This window comes from Simochromis diagramma, unplaced genomic scaffold (genome assembly GCF_900408965.1).
Source record: "Simochromis diagramma unplaced genomic scaffold, fSimDia1.1 OVJJ01000600.1, whole genome shotgun sequence".
NCBI lineage: Eukaryota > Metazoa > Chordata > Actinopteri > Cichliformes > Cichlidae > Simochromis > Simochromis diagramma.
This window is the reverse complement of record NW_024387410.1, coordinates 44,965-67,444: the sequence shown is the minus strand read 5'-3', so window position 1 is coordinate 67,444 and position 22,480 is coordinate 44,965. Positions and strand designations below refer to the sequence as shown.

At 40.2% G+C, this 22,480-nt stretch overlaps 1 protein-coding gene and 1 pseudogene across 1 annotated transcript; both read left to right on the top strand.

Moving 5' to 3' along the window:
• The first annotated feature begins 430 nt into the window (after positions 1-430).
• On the top strand, positions 431-6,533 carry LOC120720803 (annotated as a pseudogene).
• Positions 6,534-8,090: 1,557 nt separating this feature from the next.
• Positions 8,091-20,487, top strand: LOC120720802 (alpha-tectorin-like). The gene is given in 18 exon segments (XM_040010582.1): positions 8,091-8,546; positions 8,630-9,206; positions 9,305-9,888; positions 10,006-10,558; positions 10,651-11,249; positions 11,423-11,580; positions 11,731-12,131; positions 12,304-12,500; positions 14,213-14,608; positions 14,706-14,989; positions 15,065-15,339; positions 15,427-15,546; positions 15,717-15,901; positions 15,990-16,150; positions 18,995-19,246; positions 19,377-19,536; positions 19,637-19,730; positions 19,852-20,487. Coding segments are annotated over 18 exon segments (5,544 nt in total). The 3' UTR covers positions 19,944-20,487.
• Positions 20,488-22,480: the final 1,993 nt, after the last annotated feature.

Here is a 22,480-nt window from a genome sequence, read left to right as displayed (position 1 = left end):
CGCCATGGGACGTGACAAAACATCGGGATGTTACGCCTCGGGAGTAAGAACGGTCCTGTATTATCAGATTTTCCCAAAAACTCACTGAAAAGCATCAAGTTGAATCCAAAATGCTGCAGTACGGACAGGGACTAAAAAGAAAGAACATATTTCTCCTATACTAGCTTCCCTTCTTTTGCTCCCTGTTAAATCCAGATTCAAATGTAAAATTATTTTCCTCATATAGGTCTTGAACAATCAGGCCTCATCTTATCTTAATGAAATCATAGTGCCGTATCCTCCCAACAGAGCACATCTCAGACTGCTGTTAGGCATTGTTGGATTGTTGCAGTGGTCTCTCTGTTATTTGAGGGTCTTTAGTTTACAATATAAAGTGCCTTGAGGCAATTCCTGCTGTTATTTGACAGTACATGAAAAAAATGTAAGATAAATGTCTGGACATTTAACACAAGGCATAAGGGACATTTCCTTTTACTCTTTTTAAGGTGAATTAGTGCAGCTGGGTGCTTCATTCTGGAGTGACAGGACCTGTGCACAGAAGTGCACATGTACCTCAACAGGCCTGCAGTGCCGCAATGAGCCGTGCTCCTTTTCACAGATCTGCAAGCCAGCTTCCTTCCAGTTCTCCTGTCAGACAGTGCCAAGAGGAACCTGCACCATTAAGCGGTGATCCCCATTACTACACCTTTGATAACACAGTGTTTCACTTTCAAGGCACTTGCACGTATGTTCTCTCTGAGCAATGTAATAGTGGACAGCCCTACTACAGAGTAGAAGGCAAAAAATGAGCACAGAGGCAGTACTCGAGTCTCTTGGACACGACTGGTGAAAGTGCATGTCTACAATGACACAATTGAGCTTGTCAAAGGACGCCGTGGTCAGGCTAAGGTTGGTCATTTTGATTCTGGATAAATTCTACACTTTATGACCAGATATACTTTTCTCACTTGATATATTTGCTGGTTTTTTACAGGTTAACGGGAACTTTGCATCCACTCCATTCTCCCTTAGCAATGGCACCGTGCAGGTTTATGAGTCAGGTTTTTCTGTGTTTGTCAGCACTGACTTTGGTTTAGTGGTGTCTTATGACACAAATCATTATGTCCAGATCAGCTTGCCCTACACTTACCAGAATGGTACATGCGGTCTTTGTGGAAACTTCAATGGCATTCGTAGAGATGACTTTCAAACTCGTGACGGTGAGGTTGTGAGCTCTGATGTGGTTTTGCTAACAGCTGGCAAGCATCTGGGGATGATGAGCCTGGCTGTGGGCCACAGTGCGGAGGTCTGGACTGTGCTGTTTGCACTGTAGAAGAGACAGCATTGTACAGCAACACTGACCACTGTGGTATCCTCAGCAGTAGTTCTGGACCTTTCACGGTTTGCCATCAGCAACTTCCTCCACAGTCCTTTGTGGACAGTTGTGTGTATGATCTGTGTGTAGGAGGAGGGTACCGACCTATTTCTCTGTCAAGCACTAAGTGTGTATGCAAGTCAGTGTCAACAAAGTGGTATTCAGCTACCAAGTTGGAGGACACCTGGCTTTTGTGGTATGTAATCACTTTCTTTTTTTTTTTGCATTATTTCAAAATATTATTGTATTAAAATTCCAACCGATGTAAATATCGCTGTTGTTCTCTTATTTCTAGAAATTCCATGTCCAGCCAACAGCCACTTTGAGTCTGAAGGCACAGGATGTCCACCTACCTGTGTTAATCCCAATTCTACCCATAACTGCCCTCTACCTCCCCAGGAAAGCTGCATCTGTGATTCAGGCTACATCCTCAGTGGTGGGGTCTGCGTCCCTCATGCTGAGTGTGGCTGCAGCTTTGAGGGCCGTTACTACCGCTCTGGACAAACTGTAATACTAGACGAAGACTGTGGGAGACGTTGTAGCTGCAGTTATGGCTCCATGACTTGCCACTCTCATGGTTGTGGCCCATTTGAATCATGCAGGGTGGAGGATGGAGAAAGAGGATGCAGACCAAATAGCTATGAAACATGCTGGATCAGAGGCCCAGGGTCATATCAGACATTTGATGGACTGACATACCAATATCCTGGAGCGTGTCGATTGACACTTGCCAAAGTTATGGGACTGTCCAGTCACCCACACTTCATGGTGACAGCAGAAAAAGTGCCAAGAGGCCAGCAAGGTTTTGCACGAATTCTGCATTTTGAAGCAGAGGGGATACACGTATCTATTGAGATGGCAAGGAACAGTAAAGTGAAGGTAAGTGAATGGAACACTTACTTAAAATTATGTTCTTCCTTTAATATTTATTTATGTGTACACGGACACAATACTGTTTAAGTCTTGTTAACTGCAAAAAACTGGATGATCCTGCAGGTTAACGGTCAGCTGATCAGGCTACCTTTCAGCACTCCATCCAACCGAATCCAGATCTTCCACAGCAGCATTTACAGTGTCATCATTCGCACCTCCTTTGGTGTAACTGTGCAGACAGTCTGGCCTCACTTTGTCCGTGTCACTGCTCCTGGTGTCTACAATGGTTCACTGGGTGGACTCTGTGGTAATTACAATGGTCATCCACATGATGACTTCAATACACCCAACGGTGTTCTGGTCAACAGTTCTCAGGACTTTGGAGACAGTTGGCGAGATGGCTCTCTGGCTGCTCACTGCGTGGAAAGCATGAACCAAAATTCTACAACTAATTACAATTCTACTGAGTACTGTGGCATTCTCAGCTCACCAGATGGGCCATTTGTACCCTGTTGGTCTGTGGTTGACCCAAGCCAGCAGGTGGATGTATGTGTGGAGATCATGGGGGGCTCTAACAATCCAGCATCAACTCTGTGTGGCGTCCTACGAGATTATGCACTAATGTGTCAACAGAAGGGTGTTGCCTTAGGACAATGGAGAAATGCAACTGGCTGTGGTAAGCATTCAACTGTTTTTGAATTAATTCTAGCCATGATCTCCAAATGTTTAAAAATGCTTTTTTATGTTAACCTGTTTGTTTTTCTCCAGCACTAACCTGCCCATCAAACAGCCATTATGAACTCTGTGGAACCTCTTGTCCTTCTGCTTGCCCCAGCCTCTCTTTCCCCTTCACCTGTGATACTGTGTGCCAGGAGGGCTGTCAGTGTAACAGTGGTTTTATCCTCAATGGTGACCAGTGCGTTCCACCAACATCTTGTGGATGCTATCATCAAGGACGCTATCACCAAGGTGGTGAGCAGTTCTGGGATGGTGAAGAATGTCAGAGCTTGTGTACCTGTAACGGCACTACAGGGAGCGTCCACTGTACTCCCAACTCCTGTGGGCCCCAGGAGTCCTGCCGTGTGGTGGAGGGCGAGTTTGGCTGCCATCCCAACCCTCATGGCACCTGCTCTGCTACTGGAGACCCTCACTACATCACCTTTGATCGTAAGGCCTATGACTTCCAAGGAACCTGCCGCTATGTTCTGGTGACCCTCTGTAATGCCACTGATGAGCTCAATCAGTTTTCCGTGGAAGCTAAGAATGAGGCATTGAATGGGCGTCCACTTTCAATAGTAGCTGAAGTTCTTGTGAATGTCTGGGGCTACAACGTGCATATGTCAAGGGACAGAAGAGGTTTGGTACAAGTAAGTAGTTAGTGATAGTTCTCATTCAATGATTGTTATGAACAATTTCAGGTGTATGAAGTAAATGGCAGCTACATATATTTTAGGGATATTTTTACTGCTGTGAATGAAAAAAAATAACAATTAAAAAGTAGAAAAACTACCCACTGATTTTCTTTGCATATCTCTTCTAGGTGAATGGAGTAACTAGATATTTACCTATTGTCTTGAATGAAGGTAATGTGTCTATCTATGCAACAGGATCTCGTATACTTGTCAGCACTAATTTTGGCTTGAGTGTTACCTATAATGGATATAGTGCAGTGTTTATCTCCGTACCACCAAATTACAGGTACAATTCCCACCCATCAAAGCTGCAGTAATTATTGTTTGACATGCTTTAAAAAAACAGGATAATCCCAGCTATATAAATAATTTATTTACTAATAATTTATCCTTATGAAACTAACACAAGGACTATTGCTAACTGTTGTCATCAACAGAGAAAAAATATGTGGACTTTGTGGAAATTTCAATGGAAATCCAAATGATGACTTTCACACACCATCTGGAATGATAGTCACATCTCCAGATGAGTTTGGGAGAGCCTGGAAGGTGCCAGGCAACTACACGTGCAATGATGGCTGTGGCTCCTCCTGTCCACAGTGTGCCAATGAACAGCCAGCTAGAGATCAGTGTGAGGTGATACAGGCAGCTGATGGGCCCTTCAGTTTCTGCCACGAGGAGGTGGACCCGGCGCCATATTTCAACGACTGCGTGTTTGATGTATGTTTGTCAGGAAATCAAGGCCACGATCTCTTGTGCAGTGCCATTGAATCATATGTCAGTGCCTGTCAGTCTGCTAATGTTCGAATCTATCCCTGGAGAGAGAACACCACCTGCAGTGAGTCAACATGTCATTATATTTTATTTATATCTAAATGTACAAGAAATTTGCTAACCACTTCAGAAATAAAATGTCCAATAATTTTACAATACTCACTGTATCCACACTGTATTACATTAAAAGTGGTATGTCTGACTAGTGCCATTTGTCACGTTTCTCACTTATTAAGCACTGGACTGTCCAGCCAACAGCCATTATGAGCTGTGCGGTACTGACTGTGGCCACACCTGTGCCAGTAGCATTGATGAAACCTGTGAGCAGTTCTGCTCTGAGGGATGTTTCTGTGATGAAGGCTTCATCAAGAGTGGGACCAGGTGTGTCCCAGTGGAAAGCTGTGGCTGCCAGTATGACGGATTCTACTATGATGTAAGACATATTAAAGTCAATAGTAAATACTCTTTGAAGTAATTCCCTTCAAATCAGCAGAATCAGCAGACTTGCCCTTCTTACATTTAGAAAGCTTCGTGAAGTGTTTTGGACTGTGACAAAGCTTAAAATTCAGAAATATATATTAAACAAACAACAGAGTCTATTATAGCTCAGTAATAATGTGGTAATATTGAGGTAACAAGGTAGAAACAGGAAGATAAAAACAAGATATATAGCAAATAATTGCCACTTCATTTCCAGATTAAAACTATGTGATCTAGTGAGTACTATTACATTTAAATCTATGTAATAACAGACCATAAATTATAAGTGATAATATGGATACAAATGTATGTACATGAGCTTAAAAAAAACAATTAGTAATAGTATAGTCACATTTACTAACAATTAAACACATTTTTATATATACTAATCTCATAATAATAGGGTAACAAGATACTAATATGATTTTAAGTTTTAATGTTTTGGGATACCATTACCATATTGCCATAATGCTGGAATGAATCCTGCCTCATTCACCAACATTCTTTTTTGTTTGACAACAGTATCACCGTAAATATTATGTTTAAATCTGATATCTTACCTGGAATCAATGTTGGTTTCTGTTCAATAACCAAGAAACAAGGCTACAAAATGCAAACTGACGTTACCTGGAAACATGTGGTAGTTTAGGTCTAATAACCAGGAATCAGGGCTGCAACATGGAAAAAATGTTAGTTCCATGTTAATAACCAAATAATATCCAAACCAAATGAAAAATTTCAGGAAGCATGATGAATACCTGGAAATGTGGTAGTTTTCTATGAAATAGCAAATAATAGGGGTTGCAAAATGCAAAACTACAGTTTATAGTTTCATATAACTGAAATCTTAGGATCACAAAAAAGGTCTTCATTTGCTATCATATATTCAGCATAGCTATTATGACTGTTTTATATTACACCACTAAAAAGAAAATAATTAATATGTAGCTATACAAGCAGAATGATGCTCTAACTCTTTAAACTGCAGAATTTTGGGGGGGAAAAAATCTGTCCCTAAATAAATGAATGCATTAAACAATCAGTTGAAGATTATACAGCTACATCAGAACAGAACAATTTCTTGAAATTGTGGCATTTAGCATCTGTCCTTTCTGTGGGAGAAAGATCAACAGATATGACTAGTTGCTCTGTCGCAATATTTATTATATTATTAGTTGCAGTTTGCAGTGATCTAGCAATTACTGCACTAAATCACCTACAATTAATGAAAACAAAATCCTTCAAAATGGTATTTTAAGAACTATATTTGTTGTATCGATTTGGCTATGATTTGGTGTGGTGTGGTTCACAGGCTGGCGAGTCCTTCTGGACAGACGGTTGCTCCCAGAGATGTGAATGTCACGCTCCAAATGACCTGCGATGTTCTGCCTCGTCGTGCACTCCTGAACAGCAGTGCTCCATCAGAGACGGCCAGCTGGGCTGTTACAATGCTACCATCTGCACAGTATCTTTCAAAGGTATCGTGTACATTTTCCCTGCTATGCAGATGATCTCCAGCTCTGTCAATGAAACCATGAGACTAAACTGTAGGAATGTCTTAAAGACATAAAGACATGGATGATCTTTAATTTTCTGCTTCAAATTCAGATAAAGATAAGATTATTGTACTCAGCTATAAAACTCTTATAAACATGATGTCTAACCAGATGCACACTTGGATTGGGATTACCATGGCCTCCAGTAACACTAAGAGAAATGTTTGCATTGTTTTTGACCAGGTTGTGTCCTTCAGTGCTCATATTAAACAAATAATTAGAATGGCTTTCTTGCATTTTAATTAGAAAAATCCTATTTCAGAGTGACGCCAAAAAATTAGTTCATGCATTTATTACTTAACCCTTTAAAGCCGGTCGGAGCGGGCACGCTCTGTGTTGCATAACTATCTTTAAATCCTGGTAGCACTGCAACCACATAAGCTAGCACAATAACTTTTTTTGCATATGAAACCGGAGGAGTTGTACTTACATCTTATGCCACCAGCTTGTCCTAAGTCACAGTTTCCTTCCACATATAGCTTTGCAAAAACTGCATAAAAAGCACTTGCAGCAACAAAAACATAATATTCCAGAAACACGCTTTGCTGATTCGATCAGCTGTTTGTAACACTTCCTACGTCCATCAGCGCGAACTATCGCATGTCCGCCATATCCTGCCCAAAACCGGAAGTGATGTCATTTTCCGGACATGTAGTTTTTTACCATCAGGGCCTTATGAGCCTATACTGGTGTTTTTAAAAGTTATGTTTGACTCTATGACTTTCTGTGTCGTTTCTGGGACGCTTAGGACTCATATTGCACTGCTGGAAATAGTTTATTTTGATGCATATGCTGTTTTTTTGCAAATTTGCACTATAATATTTATTTTCGTTTTTCCTGCAGTATATAAAAATTGGTGTATTTCAAAAATAAAACTATAAAGTCACTCAAAATAAATTTCCTGTGGTGGGAAGCTATTTTGTGCAACTTTTTTGTATTTAAAGTTTTGAGGGATAAGCCTCTTAAATTTCTCTAACTAGAAATATATGTTAAAAAAACAAAAACGATTTATTTTTTGTAGTTTATTGCACTTTTTTGCAATTTATGTAATTACTATGCACTTAATGCAGACATATTATTAAAATTTGGGCTATAATGGTTGTATTGATGTATATCAACTTGAAATGCCCCCAAAAATGGCACTACAGCATGTAAAAATATAAAGTAAGCTCTGGCAGACTTGGTTCTATGGTAGTTCTAAAAGGGTTAAAGTCTGGCCTACTGTGATTCGTTATTATCCAACACGTTCTCACTCTCAAAGCGTAACATTTTATGCTAGGTGACAAATTGTCAACATATTATGTTTTTGGACACCCAACACGTTCCTAAATGACGAGATTGGAAAAATGAGGGAATATGAGAACCTTTTGGTCTCAATCTACACATGTTTGCTCTTTTTCTCAACATCGCTTGGGAAAACACTATTTCATGCCATTAAAGTACTGGTTAAGATTATCCTCCCAACAGAGCACATCTCAGACTGCTGTTAGGCATTGTTGGATTGTTGCAGTGGTCTCTCTGTTATTTGAGGGTCTTTAGTTTACAATATAAAGTGCCTTGAGGCAATTCCTGCTGTTATTTGACAGTACATGAAAAAAATGTAAGGTTTGAAAGTTTTTTCCTAAAGCTTTATGAATGTAAATGTCTGGACATTTAACACAAGGCATAAGGGACATTTCCTTTTATTCTTTTTAAGGTGAATTAGTGCAGCTGGGTACTTCATTCTGGAGTGACAGGACCTGTGCACAGAAGTGCACATGTACCTCAACAGGCTTGCAGTGCCGCAATGAGCCGTGCTCCTTTTCACAGATCTGCAAGCCAGCTTCCTTCCAGTTCTCCTGTCAGACAGTGCCAAGAGGAACCTGCACCATAAGCGGTGATCCCCATTACTACACCTTTGATAACACAGTGTTTCACTTTCAAGGCACTTGCACGTATGTTCTCTCTGAGCAATGTAATAGTGGACAGCCCTACTACAGAGTAGAAGGCAAAAATGAGCACAAAGGCAGTACTCGAGTCTCTTGGACACGACTGGTGAAAGTGCATGTCTACAATGACACAATTGAGCTTGTCAAAGGACGCCATGGTCAGGCTAAGGTTGGTCATTTTGATTCTGGATAAATTCTACACTTTATGACTATACTTTTCTCACTTGATATATTTGCTGTTTTTTTTTACAGGTTAACGGGAACTTTGCATCCACTCCATTCTCCCTTAGCAATGGCACCGTGCAGGTTTATGATTCAGGTTTTTCTGTGTTTGTCAGCACTGACTTTGGTTTAGTGGTGTCTTATGACACAGATCATTATGTCCAGATCAGCTTGCCCTACACTTACCAGAATGGTACATGCGGTCTTTGTGGAAACTTCAATGGCATTCGTAGAGATGACTTTCAAACTCGTGACGGTGAGGTTGTGAGCTCTGATGTGGTTTTTGCTAACAGCTGGCAAGCATCTGGGGATGATGAGCCTGGCTGTGGGCCACAGTGCGGAGGTCTGGACTGTGCTGTTTGCACTGTAGAAGAGACAGCATTGTACAGCAACACTGACCACTGTGGTATCCTCAGCAGTAGTTCTGGACCTTTCACAGTTTGCCATCAGCAACTTCCTCCACAGTCCTTTGTGGACAGTTGTGTGTATGATCTGTGTGTAGGAGGAGGGTACCGACCTATTCTCTGTCAAGCCCTAAGTGTGTATGCAAGTCAGTGTCAACAAAGTGGTATTCAGCTACCAAGTTGGAGGACACCTGGCTTTTGTGGTATGTTAATCACTTTCTTTTTTTTTTGCATTATTTCAAAATATTATTGTATTAAAATTCCACCGATGTAAATATCGCTGTTGTTCTCTTATTTCTAGAAATTCCATGTCCAGCCAACAGCCACTTTGAGTCTGAAGGCACAGGATGTCCACCTACCTGTGTTAATCCCAACTCTACCCATAACTGCCCTCTACCTCCCCACGAAAGCTGCATCTGTGATTCAGGCTACATCCTCAGTGGTGGGGTCTGCGTCCCTCATGCTGAGTGTGGCTGCAGCTTTGAGGGCCGTTACTACCGCTCTGGACAAACTGTAATACTAGACGAAGACTGTGGGAGACGTTGTAGCTGCAGTTATGGCTCCATGACTTGCCACTCTCATGGTTGTGGCCCATTTGAATCATGCAGGGTGGAGGATGGAGAAAGAGGATGCAGACCAAATAGCTATGAAACATGCTGGATCAGAGGTCCAGGGTCATATCAGACATTTGATGGACTGACATACCAATATCCTGGGGCGTGTCGATTGACACTTGCCAAAGTTATGGGACTGTCCAGTCACCCACACTTCATGGTGACAGCAGAAAAAGTGCCAAGAGGCCAGCAAGGTTTTGCACGAATTCTGCATTTTGAAGCAGAGGGGATACACGTATCTATTGAGATGGCAAGGAACAGTAAAGTGAAGGTAAGTGAATGGAACACTTACTTAAAATTATGTTCTTCCTTTAATATTTATTTATGTGTACACGGACACAATACTGTTTAAGTCTTGTTAACTGCAAAAAACTGGATGATCCTGCAGGTTAACGGTCAGCTGATCAGGCTACCTTTCAGCACTCCATCCAACCGAATCCAGATCTTCCACAGCAGCATTTACAGTGTCATCATTCGCACCTCCTTTGGTGTAACTGTGCAGACAGTCTGGCCTCACTTTGTCCATGTCACTGCTCCTGGTGTCTACAATGGTTCACTGGGTGGACTCTGTGGTAATTACAATGGTCATCCACATGATGACTTCAATACACCCAACGGTGTTCTGGTCAACAGTTCTCAGGACTTTGGAGACAGTTGGCGAGATGGCTCTCTGGCTGCTCACTGCGTGGAAAGCATGAACCAAAATTCTACAACTAATTACAATTCTACTGAGTACTGTGGCATTCTCAGCTCACCAGATGGGCCATTTGTACCCTGTTGGTCTGTGGTTGACCCGAGCCAGCAGGTGAATGTATGTGTGGAGATCATGGGGGGCTCTAACAATCCAGCATCAACTCTGTGTGGCGTCCTACGAGATTATGCACTAATGTGTCAACAGAAGGGTGTTGCCTTAGGACAATGGAGAAATGCAACTGGCTGTGGTAAGCATTCAACTGTTTTTGAATTAATTCTAGCCATGATCTCCAAATGTTTAAAAATGCTTTTTTATGTTAACCTGTTTGTTTTTCTCCAGCACTAACCTGCCCATCAAACAGCCATTATGAACTCTGTGGAACCTCTTGTCCTTCTGCTTGCCCCAGCCTCTCTTTCCCCTTCACCTGTGATACTGTGTGCCAGGAGGGCTGTCATTGTAACAGTGGTTTTATCCTCAATGGTGACCAGTGCGTTCCACCAACATCTTGTGGATGCTATCATCAAGGACGCTATCACCAAGGTGGTGAGCAGTTCTGGGATGGTGAAGAATGTCAGAGCTTGTGTACCTGTAACGGCACTACAGGGAGCGTCCACTGTACTCCCAACTCCTGTGGGCCCCAGGAGTCCTGCCATGTGGTGGAGGGCGAGTTTGGCTGCCATCCCAACCCTCATGGCACCTGCTTTGCTACTGGAGGCCCTCACTACATCACCTTTGATCGTAAGGCCTATTACTTCCAAGGAACCTGCCGCTATGTTCTGGTGACCCTCTGTAATGCCACTGATGAGCTCAATCAGTTTTCCGTGGAAACTAAGAATGAGGCATTGAATGGGCGTCCACTTTCAATAGTAGCTGAAGTTTTTGTGAATGTCTGGGGCTACAACGTGCATATGTCAAGGGACAGAAGAGGTTTGGTACAAGTAAGTAGTTAGTGATAGTTCTCATTCGATGATTGTTATGAACAATTTCAGGTGTATGAAGTAAATGGCAGCTACATATATTTTAGGGATATTTTTACTGCTGTGAAAGAAAAACAATAACAATTAAAAAGTAGAAAAACTACCCACTGATTTTCTTTGCATATCTCTTCTAGGTGAATGGAGTAACTAGAAATTTACCTATTATCTTGAATGAAGGTAATGTGTCTATCTATGCAACAGGATCTCGTATACTTGTCAGCACTAATTTTGGCTTGAGTGTTACCTATAGTGGATATAGTGCAGTGTTTATCTCCGTACCACCAAATTACAGGTACAATTCCCACCCATCAAAGATGCAGTAATTATTGTTTGACATGCTTTAAAAAACAGGATAATCCCAGCTATATAAATAATTTATTTACTAATAATTTATCCTTATGAAACTAACACAAGGACTATTGCTAACTGTTGTCATCAACAGAGAAAAAATATGTGGACTTTGTGGAAATTTCAATGGAAATCCAAATGATGACTTTCACACACCATCTGGAACGATAGTCACATCTCCAGATGAGTTTGGGAGAGCCTGGAAGGTGCCAGGCAACTACACGTGCAATGATGGCTGTGGCTCCTCCTGTCCACAGTGTGCCAATGAACAGCCAGCTAGAGATCAGTGTGAGGTGATACAGGCAGCTGATGGGCCCTTCAGTTTCTGCCACGAGGAGGTGGACCCGGCACCATATTTCAACGACTGCGTGTTTGATGTATGTTTGTCAGGAAATCAAGGCCACGATCTCTTGTGCAGTGCCATTGAATCATATGTCAGTGCCTGTCAGTCTGCTAATGTTCGAATCTATCCCTGGAGAGAGAACACCACCTGCAGTGAGTCAACATGTCATTATATTTTATTTATATCTAAATGTACAAGAAATTTGCTAACCACTTCAGAAATAAAATGTCCAATAATTTTACAATACTCACTGTATCCACACTGTATTACATTAAAAGTGGTATGTCTGACTAGTGCCATTTGTCACGTTTCTCACTTATTAAGCACTGGACTGTCCAGCCAACAGCCATTATGAGCTGTGCGGTACTGACTGTGGCCACACCTGTGCCAGTAGCATTGATGAAACCTGTGAGCAGTTCTGCTCTGAGGGATGTTTCTGTGATGAAGGCTTCATCAAGAGTGGGACCAGGTGTGTCCCAGTGGAAAGCTGTGGCTGCCAGTATGACGGATTCTACTATGATGTAAGACATATTAAAGTCAATAGTAAATACTCTTTGAAGTGATTGTGTATTTTGTTGTACAGTTATTTTATTTTCAACTTTAATTTATATGTTTTATCTTATTCTTCCCAGTTAAATTTACCCTTCATTCTAATTTGTGTTGTACAGTTATTTCATTTTTAACCTTAATTTATATTTTATTCCTTCCTAGTTAAATTTACCCTTTTTAATTTTTCATATTTATTTCCTATCTTATTCATAGCCTTTCCTTTTTTTGTTTTCTTTAGGTCACGAGCAGTTGTCCAAGCATTTCACTACATATCGTACTGTGTATGACTGTGTACGTGACAAATAAAATTTGAATTTGAAATTTGAAATTTGAAGTAATTCCCTTCAAATCAGCAGGATCAGCAGACTTGCCCTTCTTACATTTAGAAAGCTTCGTGAAGTGTTTTGGACTGTGACAAAGCTTAAAATTCAGAAATATATATTAAACAAACAACAGAGTCTATTATAGCTCAGTAATAATGTGGTAATATTGAGGTAACAAGGTAGAAACAGGAAGATAAAAACAAGATATATAGCAAATAATTGCCACTTCATTTCCAGAGTAATAACCAAGTGATCTAGTGAGTACTATTACATTTAAATCTATGTAATAACAGACCATAAATTATAAGTGATAATATGGATACAAATGTATGTACATGAGCTTAAAAAAACCCAATTAGTAATAGTATAGTCACATTTACTAGCAATAAAACACATTTTTATGTATACTAACCTCATAATAATAGGGTAACAAGATACTAATATGATTTTAAGTTTTAATGTTTTGGGATACCATTACCATATTGCCATAATGCTGGAATGAATCCTGCCTCATTCACCAACATTCTTTTTTGTTTGACAACAGTATCACTGTAAATATTATGTTTAAATCTGATATCTTACCTGGAATCAATGTTGGTTTCTGTTCAATAACCAAGAAACAAGGCTACAAAATGCAAACTGACGTTACCTGGAAACATGTGGTAGTTTAGGTCTAATAACCAGGAATCAGGGCTGCAACATGGAAAAAATGTTAGTTCCATGTTAATAACCAAATAAAATCCAAACCAAATGAAAAATTTCAGGAAGCATGATGAATACCTGGAAACGCGGTAGTTTCTATGAAATAGCAAATAATAGGGGTTGCAAAATGCAAAACTACAGTTTATAGTTTCATATAACTGAAATCTTAGGATCACAAAAAAGGTCTTCATTTGCTATCATATATTCAGCATAGCTATTATGACTGTTTTATATTACACCACTAAAAAGAAAATAATTAATATTTAGCTATACAGGCAGAATGATGCTCTAACTCTTTAAACTGCAGTTTAAATAAATAAATAAAAATCTGTCCCTAAATAAATAAATGCATTAAATAATCAGTTGAAGATTATACAGCTACATCAGAACAATTAAAAACCTTTTTCATGCAGCTCTGTTCCACATATTTCTTGAAATTGTGGCATTTAGCATCTGTCCTTTCTGTGGGAGAAAGATCAAAAGTTGTCAAACTAGCTGTCAAAATATTTATTATATTATTAGTTGCAGTTTGCAGTGATCTAGCAATTATTGCACTAAATCACCTACAATTAATGAAAACAAAATCCTTCAAAATGGTATTTTAAGAACTATATTTGTTGTATCGATTTGGCTATGATTTGGTGTGGTGTGGTTCACAGGCTGGCGAGTCCTTCTGGACAGACGGTTGCTCCCAGAGATGTGAATGTCACGCTCCAAATGACCTGCGATGTTTTGCCTCGTCTTGCACTCCTGAACAGCAGTGCTCCATCAGAGATGGCCAGCTGGGCTGTTATGATGCCATGTCCACCTGCACAGTGTGGGGGGATCCACACTACATCACCTTTGATGGAGCAGTGGCTCATTTCCAGGGAACTTGCTCCTACATCATTGCTGAGAGCACAAACCATGGCACTAACGAAACACAGTTTCAGGTGATAGCCACCAACAATCACCGTGGTAACAACCGTGTGTCATTTGTGTCTGCAGTGGACATATATCTCTCAAATCATCCAGAAAGTGTGTACATCAGGATCGGACCCAATAAAAGAGTAACGGTAAACTATCTATCACTTTTAAGATGAACAGCATTCTACTTTGTCTAATCTGCACAAAAGTAACAACACACACTTATTGCATCTCTTGTCCTCTCAGGTAAATGGAAATGATGCTTCTCTTCCCACTACAGTGGGAATCTTAGCTCAGGTGGTAAGGCAGAGAAGCTACATAGTGGTTGATGCCTTTGACTTGCTAGTCCAGTTTGATGGTCAGAGCACTTTACTGGTCAGACTGGGCCAAAACCGTCATGACAGAGTCACAGGGATGTGTGGAAACTCTAACAATAATCCTTCAGATGACAAAGTCTTACCCAATGGCACACTGGCACAAAATGATAATTATTTTGGACACAGCTGGAAGTCACCCACCAGCCAACCAGGGTGAGTTGCAATGGAAATCACTATTGATGCTTCAACAAGGCAGTAGCTGATGGCAGTATGATTTGTCTTTTCCAGATGTGGCTCCACTGATGAAGATGATGATGGACTGAATGACTGTACCTTTAGAGAAGAATACTCCCAACTCTGCAGTGTCATCACCAACACCACTGGCCCATTCAGCACCTGCCACCTGCACTCTGACCCCGAGCCATTTTTCTCTTCCTGTGTCTACGACCTCTGCCTCTACACTCCAGCCAATGGCATGCTGTGTTCCGCTGTCTCCGCCTATGAGAAAACCTGCTCTGTTCTGGGGCTAGACATCCCTGACTGGCGCTCTGCTTTGCATTGTGGTATGTTTGTACTGCTCAAATTAGACATTTAATACAAATTTAAATCATTGCCATTCATCACTGATGATCCTTTCTCTGTGTCTGCAGATGAGTCAGACCCCTGTGAAAAGCTGGACTGCACAGAGCACGAGTGGTGTGGTGAGAAGGACGGTGTCTATGGCTGCTTCTGTGATGAGCACCACCATCGGCCAAACAATGAGAGCTACGGTGCGGGCTAACTAAAACCTTCAGCAGTATCTGTAGTGTATTTATTGCATTAGTCAGCCTTTATATTAAGCAGTCAAGTCAACAAATGTCTTTCAAATCAGTATTGATGACTCAGCTTTAAAAAATATCATGCTATAACGAGTCAGATTGTGTTTCTCTCTACTTCTTAGACTCGTCCATCACTTGTGTCAGTAGTTCTGGCACCATATCTCTGTCCCGCTGTCAGCTGTTTGAGGCCGGCTTCCGCTCTGATGCCCTCCATCTTCGAGATGAATCCTGCAACGGGACTCTTGAGGATGGTCGACTGGTTTTCCACTTCAACAATGATGACCAGCTTTGTGGGACAATGCTGAGGGTACAATTAGTACATTGAATGAATCTTCTGGGCAGCATTTTTAATTTTTGAAAATATGCTTAAAATCTTTTGTCTTCTTACTCTTAAGAGCAACGGGACCCACTTCAGTTATGAGAACACTATCAGCGGGGATGTGGACCCTCATGGTGGCCTCGAAAGTCATGAGAAGAGCATCCACCTGCACTTCTCCTGTGACTATGCTCTGACCCAGGCACTGTCTATGGATGTTGGCATCAAACCTGTAGCGAGGTGATAACCACAACACCATCTGGCTTACATTGTTTTGTTTTTTTCTTTTTGGTCGTATGACATTGTGGTTGCTGCTCTTCCAAAGGTACATAGCTCGCTGAGCTTTATAGAAATTTCAGTTTTTGATTGTCTTCATGACTATATGACCATGTGAATCACCATCATTTTACCCTGTTTTTGTTTAATACCATCATTGTTCTAATGTATGGAACGCCAGGTCTGCCATAATGAATTAATTAAATACACTATTGAATAATTTATTAATGTGGCAATAATTAATTGGAATTGATATTATTTAATTAAATAAATATTTTTGACACATTTAATCAATTAATTATTGCCACATTTAAATAATTATTTAATGATGTATTTAATTCATTCATTTTGGCACAGTTGACTCCTTTAGGTCTCACAATGAATTTATTTTATCTGTCAACCGCATCCACCAATCTCAGGAGGCGGGGTTAATGCTGCTAGAGTCCAAACCATTGCTTCGGCCTGGTGGCCATTATTTTTAGCACACCAACAACCGGCATGTGGAAACTAACAGAACTGAACTTTGAAAAATCCTGTTTGTGTGTCACCAAATACTGTTTTAATATTTTTTAGCCGAGAATGTATTGGTTTAATCTTCAATATCTGGTTGGTTTGTCAAGATATAGCCTCTTTACAAAAGTGTTTTGTTGATTTCTGAGATGTCTGCCAAGCCCAGTCTCACAGCAAATCGAGCTGTTATTACCGCCGAAAAAGCGCAGGTCTCGGTACACAGCTGCCATAACCCCCGCAGTACACTGACTTCGGGTTTTTTACTTTCTGATGTTCTTATGTGTCTTACTTGTTTCAGTTGCCAATTCTGAATTATAACTAACATTAAAAATCATGTTTGAGGAGGAGAGAGAACAAATAAATCCGATTAACATCTGATCTTTGTGCTTTTTGTGCAATAATCAGCGTCACCTGTGTAAAACACATAAACTTTATTACAAGAAATAATGTTGGTGTTTCCGTCATGTAGTAACTGCTATACTGTACAAAGGTTGTTCGACACTATGAAACACATACAGACTTCATGATGTTTGGCTAATATTTTTATTTTGAATATTAATGATGAGGGTAAACGGCCCTGTACTCCACGGAGCGAGGTCAGCATATCCACGATATCTTCAGCTCTCTGAGTTAACCCAGAGTTTCCCAGCTGACTAATCTAACGGTCATCTATGAATAATTCACAGGTCATATCAATATGATTTAACAGAAAATCATCCTTATTACTGCCAATTCCAGAGACGTGAAAAATCTACAGCATAAAGAACACAAAAATATAGCAGTCTAACGCAACACTGTTGTAATAGAGATGAACCGTCAGTTTGTCTCTGTGTTATCTGCATTTTCATCAGCGTAAGAGACTCAGCAGCAGATTAGAATAACATGAATACATTTAATAAATCACCAAATTAATACACGCAGGAAACGATCAAACCTGTTTCGACAATTCACTGTTAAAAATCCCAAACACACCAGATAAAGAAAAGCAAATGGTTCGGTCTAACACATGTGCCAGTGAACCATTAAACTTCAGTAAAACTATGCAGTTATGAAACGTAACTTTAAAGTCAGCCAAACCGATTTGCTCAGTTGTAAATAAAACAGCGAAATAAACGTGACCGACAGACAGAACCTGAGTGAATCAAGTCCAGTGTTTAACCACTGAGAGCTAAAACTCAGGTGAGGTTTCAAAGCTGTGTGCCAGTGATTGGACATCAGCCGCTGATAAAGTGGGTTCGCCTATAAAGTGCTCTGTAGTGAAACAAGCTCCAGCAGCTGTGCGCTCAGAAAAAAAATACTAGATTTACTTATTTTGTGCAGAAAAATGCGCCGATATTGCGTTATATAGAGCACCAACTGCCCAGTTAAACTGTGACTATCACCAGGTAACGTGGGCGTGTTTCTTAAATTAGCAGCAGGTGTTAAACATCTGACAGGTGAGGAGGAGGATGCATGCAGGTAAACTGAGGGCCTGTTGATTGCTGGTGTCATGAGAAAAATGTCAGCTCGTTCTTCATGTTACAGAAGCAAAGAGATAGAAGACCAAGAAAATGAGAATCTGCAAATGCAACATGTGGAACACGGAGAGTGGAATATGTAAACAAACCAGTTAACCCCCCTTGCCCCCAAAAAACAAACAAACAAACAAACATAAAAAACAGTTAAGATGGAGCTCGCTGCACTCTGTCAGCTGACTGTTAGTAGAGCTAGTGACATCTCTGAAAACATGTTCTATGTTGACATCCTGACCAGACATGTGAAGATTACGCCACAACATTCGCAGCTAAAACACTATTAAAAGTGTAGTTGGTGACAGAAAAACGGGGTATTTTAAAGCTTTACACCACCACCATTGCTGCCTGTGATTTGAAATGCATTCTGGGATACCTGGATGCCCCAAGTCCACACAAGCAATCGATTATCTAGGATCGACCTGTCTTGACTTACTTTGCACCGCAACCAATCAAATGTTAGCGAAGCTGCAGTGGCAGCGTTAACCCCGCCCCCTTAGTTTGATGGGTGAGGCCGACAGATAAAATGATTTCAAGGTGAGACATGGGGACAATAGTGCCAAAGTGAATTAAATATATACATCATTAAATAATGAATTCAATTAATTAATTAAATGTGTTGTGAATATTTAATAAATTAATTATTTCCAATTGTAATTAATTATTGCCACATTTAATTATTATTAATTATTAATTGTATATATTTTGCTACAGACTGCACACACACCTGACCACTTTATGAATTCCAAATCCTGAAAACATCTTGTTTTATCATGTTTACCTGTAGCATTGTGAACAAGAGACATCCATCTGGTCTGGGCCATTATCATTTGAGGATGATACCCTACCGGGACCCTGGCTTCCACTTCCCTTTGACCAGAAGCAGAAATTTAGAAATGGAAATAGATGAGAGGTTATACATTGAGGTTCAGACGCAGGGAATTGATGAGCGGCAGATCTCCACTATCCTGGACTCTTGCTGGGCAACGCCTGTTAATGATGCCAGCTACCCCGTGCGCTGGGATCTGATCACCACACAGTAAAGACATTGCCTTAACTTTTCTTTTCTTTTTTTGTCTTTTGTGATGGGTGAACTTTAATCATCTTCTTATCATAACTAAGCTGTTTGCACATTAACACTGCAACTTTCACATTATGCTGTTACCTAGGTGTCCTAATCCAGCAGATGGCACAGTAGAGCTGCTTCAGAACGGCGTCTCCACCGTAGCCCGTTTCTCATTCAGGATGTTCACCTTTACCAACTTTTCATCTATCTACCTGCACTGCCAGGTCCACCTGTGTCTTTTGAGACACAATTACTGCACAGCTGTACGTACTACTTATAACGATTTGTATTAACACTGGGAAAAAATCTTTCATACCACTTATTGGATTCCTTCATCTGCTGAAATCACTCTGCTTTCCACAGCACTGCTACCCAGGTTACCATGCAAGAGTGGTGAGGGATATTTCCTACCATGATAGTGAAGGCATTTCATTGGGACCGCTTGTATTGAACACAGGTAACATTTGTACAACATTGGCAGTCTTGTAGATGATACAGCTGTATAATCAGTGGATTGTGATAATTGGATTCATGAGCCAAGTTTGAATTCACTGTGGATTTTGGTTGTTTTCTAACAGAAAGAAGAATGAAAGCAAGCAGCTCTCCAGGACTCTTGACATCTCTGGTGACCCTGATAGTCTGCTTGCTGACTGAAAATATTCTGATTTAGAGAAATCAAGTTGATGCACAAATTACAGCAAACTCAGCAATCATATAATAACTTAGTATAGATTTGATTAATAAAAGCACAGAAAATAGAATCAGAAGACTTTTTTATATGCACAGAGGAATAGTGATGGTTTGAAAAGTGGATGTTACTGAATATTTGACATCTATTAAAATACTTCTTATTTGCTATGAGCATTCCTACTTGTAATTTCTGCAGTTTTTCTTTGCAACACTGGAGGGCAGCATCTGATCAAAAACATATTTGTATGCTTCTGTTTCCAGTTCATGAGTTTTACCTTCAGGTCATTCAGGATTGTTTTAACATCGTTACATCATGATTTATTTTGCGGTATTCATCCATTCATTAGCAAATATAAAAATAATGAAGAATAAATGTATGTTTGAAATATTAATGCCTTGTAAACTGTGTCAAAATACAGTCTGAGTTGATTGATGGTCTTGCTTTCTTTTTCTGTTTCTTTTTTTAAAAAATAAAAATGTTACTACATTGCTTTTGAGTCATGTGGGATTATAATATTATTTTATGCCATGCTATGCCCCTAATTAAAGATTGTGAATTATTATGTAGTTTTAGTTTGCATTATTCTCCTGAATTAGAAGAAGGTGATAACTATTACATTTGTTAAACTGATTTGCATTACATTAGACTGCTGATTTATTGTGAATGAATGATATTGTTTTACGATGCATTATACTGCTGAGTTATAAGAAATACTGTTCGCAGAAAGTCATCGCCTTATTTGTCTGCTTAGAAGAGAACAGAGCATACCGGAGAGGTTTTCTGCCCCATCTCAGCAGGAGCAGATAAACAGGGAGCCAAGGTCGTAGCTTAGGCGCCGTGTGAGAGAAAGCATGTGAATGTTTAGGCTTTTATGATAAGGTGGGGGCCACTAGAGGCTATAAGAGTTTGATCAATGCTCCACCATTTTGAGATCTGATGCTGTCTGCGTACGGTGTCCATCTCCCACGCGTGTACATTAAAATCATCGTTTGACTCAACCCAGCCGGACCAGTGTTGTTATTTTGGTTTTCCAATATTTGAATCCGTGACAGTCACTTTTAAAATTTACAAAGAGGGCTCTTCATGTAACTGTAACAAAGGAGGAAAACTCCATTTTAGAATCACAATACATAAATGAACTGAATCATTTCTATAACAGATTTGATTCCACGCCCCCTCCCGCCATGACAGTAGGCCAAGCAAAGCACACGGAAGCGTCAGCTATGCTTTGTACGTGCTGTGTTGTCGGTTGCAATAGTAGATCACACGACAGGGAAGGCAAGAAGCTGGAAAATGGGCTCTCTTTTCATCGTTTCCCCTCCTGGAGGCAACAGGAGTAGAGGAGTCCTTCTGCAGAGGAGTCCAACCCCTGTTAACAGCTGGACTGTACAGAGTATGATCGGCGTAGTACTCCTGAGGATGGACGACTGGTTTTCCACTTTGAAAATGACAACCATCTTTGTGGGACAGCACTCAGACAAAAATATTATGGATATTCACTGTTATTGAACATATTCAACTTGTACTATTTTGCGTTTCAGCTGTGAATACCCCCTGAATCTGGCCCTGTCTATGGCTGTGGGTATCAACCCCATAGAAAGGTAACAAAACATCTCTTGTGTATTATATACAATATTTTGTCAAGTTGGCTTTTTTAGTACCAGTGTTGGGGTTGTTACAAAAAAACTAAAAAACAAAGTAAAAATAAAAGTAATTATCTTTTGAAATTTCCTAAATAACTTCAGCATTTTCCTCCTCTGCTACACAAACACAAATCCTCAAACTGGAGCAAAGAAACAAAGAAACAAAACGTTGTTTTAATTGTTTGTTTCTATCCGTCTGTCTCGAAGATACAGCCACAATCAAAAGCTTAAGACTACTTGAAAAATGGCACAAAAAAAATCTTACTTTGCATGGTTGGATCTTAACAAGGTTCCAAGTTGAGGTTCAACATGCAACAAGAAGAAATGGGAATGAGACAACACATTTGTTAAGACTTGTTAAGATCCAAACATGCCAAATATGATTTTTTTTTTTTTTTTTTTTTTTTGCCATTTTCAAGTGGTCTTCAGCTTTTGGTTGAACTGTAATTGCAAAACCTCTGCAACACAAGCAGTGGCATAATTGTAACTGTACAGTAACACTTTACATTAGGGCATTACTAAAAATTGCAATTATTATTACAGTGACACGTCACTTTGAAGCTCTTTACACTTACACATACACTACTTCAAACATACATTATTTTAGCTCTTTCTAGTTTGAATGCATATTTTTGTTTACAATGTCAATGTGTCATGGAGTACTATACGAGTACAGAAGTAGTTAACTCAAAGTGGGTAAAATGTGTGGAACACTGTATGGTTGCTAGACTACATAGCAGAAGGGGAGAGACCACCAGCAAGGAGTTTTTATGGAGGGTGTGGCTCAAGTGGTTGCGTGGGTTTTCCAACAGTTGGAAGGCTATTGAATCCCAGATTCCTCCACTCCACATCCCAAAGTATCCTTGGGCAAGA